Source organism: Patiria miniata, unplaced genomic scaffold, assembly GCF_015706575.1.
Source record: "Patiria miniata isolate m_02_andy unplaced genomic scaffold, ASM1570657v1 HiC_scaffold_7, whole genome shotgun sequence".
NCBI lineage: Eukaryota > Metazoa > Echinodermata > Asteroidea > Valvatida > Asterinidae > Patiria > Patiria miniata.
Genome location: NW_024037074.1, coordinates 32899217 through 32910635, shown reverse-complemented (window position 1 = coordinate 32910635; position 11419 = coordinate 32899217). Strand labels below are relative to the sequence as shown.

Sequence of the window (11419 nt, the reverse complement as noted above, 5' to 3'; positions counted from 1 at the left end):
CAGAGATTGTAAAGGTGTGTTCAAGCTTTTTCTTCTTCAGGGTGATGCAGAGGTGGCAACATTTTGTGATGTTGAAACTCATGTCCCATCTCTGAGCCCATTCAATGACCGCCTGGAGATCCGCTTGGAGAGTCTCAAGATCTCTACGAGACTTGATGCACCTGTAGATTGCACTATCATCAGCAAAAAGCCTCATTGTTGACAGAACACCTTCACTGATGTCATTGATGTACAAAAGAAACAGGGCTGGGCCAAGTACAGAGCCTTGGGGGACTCCAGATATGACATCTGCAGGTGCAGACAGGGTACCATTGACTGCAACTTGCTGGGTCCTACCACTCAAGAAACCTTGGATCCATGCTTTGGTTCTGCCTATGATGCCGTAGTATTCAAGCTTGTGCAACAACTTGCGATGAGCCACTCTGTCAAAGGCCTTGCTAAAGTCTAGAAACAAGACGTCCGTCTGATGGTTGTTGTTGATATTAAAGGCCCAGTCATCAACGGCTTGTATGAGTTGTGTTTCGCACGACAATTTCTCACGGAAACCATGTTGGTTGTCGATGATGATTTTATTTGCAGCAAGGTACTTAGCCATGTGGCTCAGGACTATGTGCTCCATGATTTTACAACATATGCATGTCAAGGAAACAGGGCGATAATTTGCTGGATCACTCTTACTGCCCTTCTTGTAGATACCTACAACACGAGCCTTACGCCAATCAGATGGTAGCTCACCAGTAGAGTAAGACTGCTGGAAGATGTGGGTTAGAATGGGTGCAATTTCATCAGCGTAGTCATGGAGCATACGAGCCCATGGATGAACTGAATTTTCTTTAAATCATATTAAATTTATTCTTCAAATGTTCCCGTCGATTTTCAAAACGTTTGAGTCCTATATCCAGAACAATTATTGGACAAAATTTCAATTCAGTGCAATGTGTTGTTCTTGAATTATCGTCTGCACAGAGTGCTTTATTTTTGTTCAATTAAAAGTGACTTGAATTCGGATTGAATTTTAATAAACTGTATGTTCTTTAAATCATATTAAATTTATTCTTGAAGGGTTCCCGTTGATTTTCAAACTATGTGTGTCCTATATCCCGAACAATTATTGAACGAAATTTCAACTCAGTGCACTGTGTTGTTCTAGAGTTATCGTCTCCACAACGTGTGTTATATTTTTGTTCACTTAATTTGGGCAGATCGTGATCCACGTTGACAGAAGTCTTTACGGTGTGACCGTTATTTGTGTAGCGCGCCCTCTTTTGGAAGAAATTGATGTTGGTAAAATGTTCGGGAGTGTTCTTACACACTGTAGGCTTACTTTTTGTTTTTGTTGTATTAATTTTTTTCTTCAACGGTTTCTGTTGAATTTTAAATTATTGGGTCAGATTTTACAGTCGGTTATGGGAGGCAAATTTCAAATCAGTGCAATGAGTTTTTCTGGAGTTATCGTCTCCACAAAGAGTGCTTTATTTGTGTATTTGTGTTCCATTAAAAGTGACTCGAATTCGAATAGAATTTTTTGGCGATTAGAACACTGCATTTCCTTAAATCATATTCAATTTATTCTTCAATGGTTCCCGTCGATCTTGACCAATTATTGGACATATTTTCAATTCAATGCAGTGTGTTTTTCTTGAGTAATCGTCTCCAGAAAGAGTGCTTTATTTTTGTTGATTTTTAAAGGTAAATTGAATTCGGATTGAATATATATCGCGATGAATAAACTGAATTTTCTTTAAATCATATTCAATTTATTCTTCAAGTGTTCCCGTCGATTTTCAAAACGTTTGAGTCCTATATCCAGAACAATTATTGGACAAAATTTCATTTCAGCGCAATGTGTTTTTCTTGAGTTATCGTCTCCACAAAGAGTGCTTTATTTTTGTTCCATTAAAAGTGACTCGAATTCGAATTGAATTTTTCGCCATGGATAAACTGAATTTTCTTTAAATCATATTAAATTTATTCTTCAAGTGTTCCCGTCAATTTTCAACACGTTTGAGTTCTATATCCAGAACAATTATTGGACAAAATTTCAATTCAGTGCAATGTGTTTTTCTTGAGTTATCGTCTCCACAAAGAGTGCTTTATTTTTGTTCAATTAAAAGTGACTTGAATTCGGATTGAATTTTAATAAACGGTATGTTCTTTCAATCATATTAAATTTATTCTTCAAGGGTTCCCGTTGATTTTCAAACTATGTGTGTCCTATATCCCGAACAATTATTGAACGAAATTTCAATTCAGTGCACTGTGTTGTTCTTGAGTTATCGTCTCCACAACGTGTGTTATATTTTTGTTCACTGAATTTGGGCAGATCGTGATCCACGTTGACAGAAGTCCTTACGGTGTGACCGTTATTTGTGTAGCGCGCCCTCTTTTGGAAGAAATGGATGTTGGTAAAATGTTCGGGAGTGCTCTTACACACTGTACGTTTTGTTTTTGTTGTATTAATTTTTTTTTCTTCCACGGTTTCTGTTGAATGTTAAATTAATTGTGTCGGATATTACAGTCGGTTTATGGGAGGCAAATTTCGAATCAGTGCACTGTGTTTTTCTGGAGTTATCGTCTCCACAAAGAGTGCTTTATTTTTGTTCCATTAAACGTGACTCGAATTCGAATTGAATTTTTCGCGATTAGTACACTGCATTTCCTTAAATCATATTCAATTTATTTTTCAATGGTTCCCGTCGATTTTCAAACATTTGTGTTCCTTATCTTGACCAATTATTGGACGTATTTTCAATTCAATGCAGTGTGTTTTTCTTGAGTAATCGTCTCCAGAAAGAGTGCTTTATTTTTGTTGATTTTTAAAAGTAAATTAAATTCGGATTGAATTTATCGCGATGAATAAACTGAATTTTCTTTAAATCATATTAAATTTATTCTTCAAGTGTTCTCGTCGATTTTCAAAACGTTTGAGTCCTATATCCAGAACAATTATTGGACAAAATTTCAATTCAGTGCAATGTGTTTTTGTGGAGTTATCGTCTCCACAAAGAGTGCTTTATTTTTTGTTCCATTAAAAGTGACTCGAATTCGAATTGAATTTTTCGCGATTAGTACACTGCATTTCCTTAAATCATATTCAATTTATTCTTCAATGGTTCCCGTCGATTTTCAAATATTGTGTTCCTTATCTTGACCAATTATTGGACGTATTTTCAATTCAATGCAGTGTGTTTTTCTTGAGTAATCGTCTCCAGAAAGAGTACTTTATTTTTGTTGATTTTTAAAAGTAAATCGAATTCGGATTGAATTTATCGCGATGAATAAACTGAATTTTCTTTAAATCATATTAAATTTATTCTTCAAGTGTTCCCGTCGATTTTCCAAACGTTTGAGTCCTATATCCAGAACAATTATTACGGTGGGACCAGTACGCGTAATTTTTATTCACAACGTGTAAAACAAATTAGGCGACCAGCTCAGTAAGTGCGCCCTCTCGTGAAGGTCCTGCAAAATTTCGCCAATCATTTATTTATGTCACGTGATAAAGTTTGTGTGACGTCGACTGTCGGTGGTATATTTTTAGCTGGTAATCACCAGCCATTCAATTGTTTCCGCCTGTGAGCAATTGAACAAACTGTGAAGTGGTAGAAGGAAACCAGTTAGTTAAGTGAGCTCATTATGGCGGAAGAGAGTTCCATTCCACGGAGTGATGACCAGTGGTATTTTTACTCGGGGAAATTTAAGCTTTTCTGATTTGACGAAGGCTATAAAAATATGATAAAGGAGAGAAAGGGTAAGTTATTGTAGAGCCAGGTTATGAATTGCAACTTAATGCAGTTTTCTGTTTTATTATTTTGCAAATTGCGTTTAATTTTTGTTATCGTCCGGCGTCCCACACAGACAGCACATACATATTGCATTAATAATAATAGGCCTAAACTTCCTCCACAGACTGTCCAACAGCAACAACTTTAAAGGGAATATACAACATTTGCAAACATCGAAAAATAAAACTACCAAGTTTTTGCGAAATACCTTAACAGGATGTTGGTAAATGACAGTCTAAAGCATCCTGTAAAATTATGGCACCTGGTATACTGTCATTTTCAAGAAAAGTGGTATTTTTGTATCAATTTCCAACGCTGATCGGCCGATCAGCGTTGGAAACAACTGGCTTTTTTTTTTCAAATACTGGCCCCAATTGACCATTGCACTTGTTTGCAATCGATTACAAACCTATGAACGGGTACGAGCCAGCTAGACTGGTTCCCTGACCTTACAATTCCCCAATGTATGTAAACTGCTCTGTTTCTTCTTATATGGAGTCAGGGAACCAGACTACAGGAAAATGATCATTTTTCTTGGTTTTTATAGCATTTTCGAACCCAAAACCTCCAAAAAGTCAGTGTAACTATATTTGCTTTATATTTCCAACCCCCGAATTCCATCCATTTCTGAAAATTACAGCAAAAGCAAATGATGTATATTCCCTTTAAAGTTTAAGGCAGAAGACAAATGGCGCTGAACACGCTGAGTCTCGGCCCGGGGGAGTTTTGGAAATTTGGAAGACGATTTAAAAATGTTTTCACCGTTTCAAAATCAACATTTTCAATATGATTATTATAAACACCAGTAAAAGCTATGTACGCAATTCTTGGTCATGTTGGTAGTGACGAGTTGTGAATTTAGAATCCCTCAAACATGTCAAAATTAATTGCCAATATTTCATGTCCTGCTGCTGTCATGGTAGGCCCGTGAACGTGGTGTTGTATTTACAAGCCACGTTCACGGGTCTACTGTCATGGCTGTTTGCTGGTTGTGTAAAATTTTTTCAATTCCTCTAATTGCATGTATTGTCGGACCCCCTAAAGCTACGTGATCATGCATTCGCCTTCAATTTGCAAGCGTTAACTGTGCAGATTATGGAGGGTCGAGGAAATTTACACCGTAGGCTAAGCTAACATGACTAATGTATGATGCAGACACTGCAGCTCAGAAAGGCCTATGTTATAGATATTTGGAAAGATTCCCATATCTGGCCATCACTTGTCACTTTGTGCACAAACCCTATCAGACTGGTCTGAAAGTGTTTTCTCAGTAAATACTTCAATATTGTCTCTGCTAAATGTGACTTTCTGATGGCTGATACATGTAGGTCACTGAAGGGAAAAATAAGTGATGGCCAGATATATGGGAATCTTCCCATGTTTATAACTGCCCTTCCAACCAGAGTGATTTGGTAGCTCGATTAGTTAACCATTGGAAACGAGTAACGTTACCACATGTGCCGAAGAATTTTTAATTTATAATTTTTTATTTATACCTATACTAGGCCCTAATGTTTTTTTTTTACTTTTATGTTTTTAATTTAGCTTGAAATATCCAGCTCACCAGCATTATAGCAAATCTACTGGCAAATCTCCCCTTGTCACAAGTTTAATGAGCTGGATTTTTCAAGCTAGTTTTTTGATCAACTTTGACTTTGTGGCTTTGGAGGATTTTTTTTTTAAAGACCGAGAACCATTCCGTTGATTCTTTGATAGTCTGCTTCCAAGAGCCAAAGGTCCTTACGTTGGATATGGTCAGGTCAGGGAACCAGACAGTGGACTGTCCATAATAGCCACTCTGTATAAAGATGACTGTGAATACCATGTCATTTGTCACAGGGCATAGTTACTGGTATACATGTCGTAGATTGCCAGTGTATGTAATCCATCTCTCATGCTGTAACACTGGTTCAATTGTGGGAATAATTGGTTGAAGGTTCCAAACTGGAAAAACCACAAATTCTAGCCGCAACAGAACATCTGTTCTGCCATGGCTCGATTCTCTGAGAAATGAGATCTATCGAGTAAAGAATATCACTGAACAGATTTACTTTAAAGGGGCACTTTCCTAGAAAAACCCCTATTGGGACACGCAAGCGCATTTACCACAAATGATACTTGTTGCAAAGATATGAATGCTCGTGTGAAACTGTTCCTTGGAAAATTTCCCGTTTTCGTGTAATTACCGTGAGAAGGAATTTCGAGATACAAAAACTGTGGTCCTCAAAATTGAAGCCGTTTGAGCTCTAGTCATCATGTCAGGCACACAACTTTATTTTCAAAACGTTCCGCAAACATGCAATGATGCATGCACTATGATCGCTTTGTGTATACATGTAATTCTGAAGCTAGAATCGGACATGACTCACAGTGAATCTCACAGTGAATTGAATACATTTCTTGTGACTCAACTCTTTTGTTTGATGCTTGAAATACATTCAGAAAAGGCCCTCCCCCCAAAAAATCTGGCCGAAATCTGGCCGAATGTGCACCTTTAACTTTGCATTTACATACATGTACATTGTAGGTGCAGTAACAGATGTGCATGCCAATACGTGTGTACATGTACGTTGATTGGTTACTCATTTTTGCTAAGAACAAAGCTTTTGCTGCCCACCAAGAAGTTGTTGCTTTGTGAAATTCGGGTCTGACTCTTGACTTTGGCCATTGTGTGAGTTGTGAAAACGAACGCTCACAATTCCCAGCAGGAGTAGCTTGTCCCAAGGCAGAAGGACTAGAGTTACAGCTAATAAAACCAATTAACCACCAGCTTTCTCCAATTTGGTTTTATGGAACTTCTTTCCCTAACTCTCAGAAAAGGCATGTCCTTGTTTCACTGAAAAGAGTGTACCGTAGGCTCGGGAGACTTTTGGAATTGAGTCCGATTCTGAGTCCGATTCCATGCAGAATTGATTCCAGTTATCCCTGGTGAAATTTTGGGAAACCTCCATTATAAAGAGTCTGCTGGAATAATGGTTCATCACTAATTAGAGGTCATAACCCCCAGGTCCTTGTTGCTAGGAACCATCCAAAATCAACCAAAATGTTGCACTTACGTTCAAATGAAGGATGCCCACTGCCTCAATCCTTCAAAATCCTCCAACAGCCCCGCCTGTCAAAATGCATTCAGCCTCAATCCTCCAAAATCATCCTCTTCTCCAAGCATCATTCAGCCTCAATCCTCCAAAATCAACCAATACTGAATGTCCATGTGCCCTCAATCCTCCACAATCCTCCAAATTGTATGTTGCTTTCAGCCTCAATCCTCCAAAATCCTCCAAAACCGCCTGGAGAACTTTGGAGGATTGAGGAAGGTTAGGGTTTTAAGACACCTTATCTATAGAACATGGTGTATCTCACTCAAAGTTTTTTGAAATGCAACTTACAGTTCAAGACAATCTGAAGTACATGTATTTGCCATTGTGAGTTTAACATAACAAACATACATACTGTACATAGTACATGGACCTTCACGATACGGTAAACTGTTCATTCATTTAAAATTAGACTCGTTATATTTACATTGTATTTCATGATGTCCCAGCAAGTACGTACTAGCAAGTCATACTTGAAAAGCTGTGGGAATAATACAAAGGTTTCAAATCCAGAATGTTTCATCAAGCCAGTATCACTCATGAACCTTATCCTCAAAGGTTGGGCACTGTTTAAAAATATCTCAAGGGTAGGCTTTCTTCACTGAAATCAATACCACAAGTTTCACACCACACCCATTGTTATGGGATCTGTGCCTGACATTTTGTGGGAACAAGCTGAAATAAATTGACTGCGGTCATACAGTTGGTGGTTTATACCCGGTACTTGCATTAGTTGAGCTCTCCTGCACGTTAAATCAATCAGTTCTGCTTCAGTGTGAGAACATATGTTTTATAGAAAACGAAAATTGTCTGTTTTTTTTATCCGCTTGATGTACTGCATGCAGCACATGGAAAAGAAATTTACAGACGGACCTGTGATTTATTGTTACTTGGATTAGAGATAAAGTGGTGTTTAGATACAAGTAAATGTATCTTTGACCCATAAGTATGGTAAATTTATTTATGTATGGTCTGTAAACATGTGGGACATGACTGAAACAATCAAACACTCTTAAAGATACAGCAATCAAGATCTCACAGAATTGTTTAAAGATACATGATACACATAATTACACGCCTACAAATCACCCCAATTATCGTTGTGTATTTACCGGTAAGTACTTAAATAATATATTCTCTTTATAACCAGTACACGTCGGATGGCGTGTATGCGCGCAAAGGTTTTGCGGTATTCGGAACGGATGACAGATTAAACACGCAGAGAGGCCGGAAATATCTGTCAGCGGCCCACTCGCAGCGAGCGAGGCCGGAAATATCAGGGTGTGCTACCCGCAGATGACGGCCTGAACCCGTCTGGCATCGAGGTCTGTGAAAAACAATCCCGCGCCTGGGTCCGGTCACTGTCAAAATAATCCCGGCGCGAACTGGTTAACTATTGGAGAATCTTCAAAAGAAAAATGTATGTGTGCATTTTTTTTGTAAGGCTATGCTAGGGGTGTGCATTGGAGTACCCGAGTACTGGACTGCTGATGTCTGGAACCGGTTCCAGATTATTGGATCGTGTACTTGTACCCAATTTTACAATTTACTAAAGTAAATTCTCAGACAATGAAAAAGAAAGGTTTTGAATGCCATATGTGGGGGAATTTTCAAAATGAAACCAGACTACGTGGAAAACCAAACAGATTTCACCTTTATGTGTGTTTTAATGCGCGACAGGTGATGCTTGCAAAAGTTGCAGTTTACACTGCAAAGCTACATGTATAATGCCATTCAAACAACTACATGCACATGTACATGTAACAGGATTTGAATTTAGGGGTTGATTCCTTTTACGGGTATCCGGGTGTCTCGGTTCCCGTACTACATGTACCTGTAAATAAATGCACACCATTAGACTATGCACTGTTGCAGCGTACATGTACACAGGTCAATAAATAGAGTTTATTGTAAGAGCCCATGGCTCATACATGTATGCATTGTTCATGTTGTTCAAATGTTACGGTATTGTTAGTTCTTTTTGTTCCATATGTATTTCTGTATGGGAATTTCCAGAACAAAACAGGAAAATGTACATGTACCGATACCTGTGCCACAGAAATGTCAAGGAAATAAACAATGACATCAGCTACATTTTGTGCATGTACTGGTACATGTACATGTGTCAATTGTTAGGTGTGTGTACAGTTAGGCCAAAAAAAAAATTCTCGGTCTCTGGTCAGCGCGCGCGTTGATTTTAATCATGCGCGTCAACCTTTTTTTTTTCTTCAAATTAACACGGAAGCTACAACAGCACCCTCTTTTGCTGCACCTCCTCAAATTTTTGTACCAAGGAGCACCAAGGAATGGGGAAATTGCACCAAGGCAAATGATAAAGGGCACCAAGGCAAATGATGGAAGACACCAATGTATAATGAGGACACAAAAAAGCAAAATAGTACTCACCTTGTCTGTACAATTGAAGCTTGAAAAAAAAAAAAAAATCACAAAAAAAAAAAACGCGTCGCCGCATCAATTCCGGAACTTCGGTCTGACCAGAGACCCATTTTTTTTTTTGGCCTTACTGGTAATTACTCACTAGTTTTACTGGACGCTTGAGATGTACATGTTAGTGGGCCATTCTATAAATTTGGGGTCCACTTTTTCCCCGCCCTGTTCCATCTGACATCTATGATTTTATAATTCTGATGCATGCACTCCTTAATGCAAGCGTCCTCCAAGAGTTAAATTACAAAAAGCAAACTAGCTCCTGTACCGAACAAATCATTTGAAGTCATTCTTGATGATATGTGAATGGCAAATTAATATGTACCAAGGTAACAGGGACAGGAAAAATGTCACATTTTTGACTCAACATAAACAGAATGACCCATGTGTTTTTTTTTACATCTGTTTAAATGCAAACTCATGATATTGAAATTACAAACTTTATTAGGCAGGTAAACACAGACAGAGAAACATGCACTGGGTGGATTTGTAAAAGATGCTGTGTCGAAGTTCATCAGTTTTATTTTGTTGTGAAAAAAAAATGGTTAATAATGAATACACCATACACCCACACAAGTGATGCATAAATTGTCTGTGACATTTTTACAGTTACTGGGTACTTTATGTTGCAATACTTTCTTCAGATACTGTTTTTTGTTTGTTCAAGCCAATTATACAGTGAAGGGCTACATCTGTATGAATTTTTGCGTTGTTTGACTTTTAAGTGTTGAAAAAAAAATACCACACTAAAGGCACTCCAAATCCCCTTGATATATATGTGGAAAACCCCATCCCCTAAAGGATATATGCCAAAAGTACCCGATATTTCGCGGGTAAACATGTAATATTCATTGCTTTTTTGTGTTATTCGCGCAAAACAAATCAGATGTATCTTGCCATCCCTAAGGCTGTTCGTCAGATCCATAATTAATGATCCTAATACCGTCTTAGGATTTGTTTCATAATTTTCCCCCCTTTTCCCTTATTCACCCCTGGGATATGCATTTCAAGGATTCGGGAGATAAGATCCACACAAAAACACAGATGTAAATTGAACAACTGAATTAATGATATTTTTTTTCTTTCTTTCTTTTTTTCCCACGCAGAGATTCATTTGTTTGTCAAACTCGGCCGATGCCCTTCGCAGGAAAAACAGATACATTAGCAAGGAAATGTTCAGAATAGTGGACAAACCACGGAGAGTCGTTAATTCCTGTTCAAAGTCCCGACTACGCGGTGCGGAGCGTCGCGCTTGAATTTTCCTTTTTTTTGTCGGTCCTTCCTGGATTATTGGAATATAATACGGTTTACTCGGAAGGGAGTCTCCCCAACATGCGGAACAAAGGTAGCTTGGATTTCCTTCTTTTTGTCTTCAGGACATCTCATTTTGCTTACATTCTAAGCAGGAGGAAGAGTTGTCAGTATTTTATCCTAATATCAGGATTTAAAAAAAAATCAATTTTGAAATCTTGAATTCCTGAGATTTGTCACAAAGGTTTATACAGAGTGAGTTAAAAAAAACCGAAACCCAAATGTCGGGACCATTGCTTTAGCGAAGTTCTGCATGTAGCACTTTCAATATCTGGATATGAAAGCCCAATTTATAAGCTTTCTTTTAGTACAAGAATCATTCAAATAACTCATGTACTTTTCAAGTTAGGGAGTTTTAAACACAACCACCCTTTTACAATGTAAATCTCTGTCCACGGATCACAAAAAGGTGTGTGTTCTTTCAGCAAAACAAAAACAATTCACACACATCCTTATGTGATTCGTTTTCGATTTGCTGAAACAACACTGAACTTTGTTGTGATCCGTGGACAGAACCTTAAAACGGTGGTTGTGTTTAAAATCCGTAACTTGAAAAGCACATAAGTGATTTGAATGATTCTTGTACTAAAGGAAAGCTTGTAAATTGAGCTTTCATATCCTAGATTTTGAAAGTGCTACATGTAGAAATTCACTAAAACAATGGCCCGACATTTGGGTTTCGTTTTTTTTACTCACTCTTTATACATGTTCACGTAGAACAACAGAAATGTGTATTTTAAGGGATGCCTTTAGGCAGATACAAACATCGTCTGAAAAAAA

At 37.9% G+C, this 11419-nt stretch overlaps 1 protein-coding gene across 9 annotated transcripts in view; it reads left to right on the top strand.

Moving 5' to 3' along the window:
• The first annotated feature begins 3594 nt into the window (after positions 1-3594).
• The window catches only part of LOC119746309 (A-kinase anchor protein 13-like), a 135106-nt gene continuing 127281 nt past the window's right edge, over positions 3595-11419 (top strand). For 7 of the 9 annotated variants that reach the window (XM_038223181.1, XM_038223184.1, XM_038223182.1 and 4 more), the window contains exon 1: positions 3595-3751. In XM_038223181.1, coding sequence (XP_038079109.1) covers positions 3733-3751 — 19 coding nt within the window. In that variant the 5' untranslated portion in view covers positions 3595-3732. Of the gene's footprint in view, positions 3752-10434; positions 10674-11419 lie in introns of all 9 variants that reach the window. The other 2 variants (XM_038223178.1, XM_038223185.1) reach the window with 2 other exon arrangements.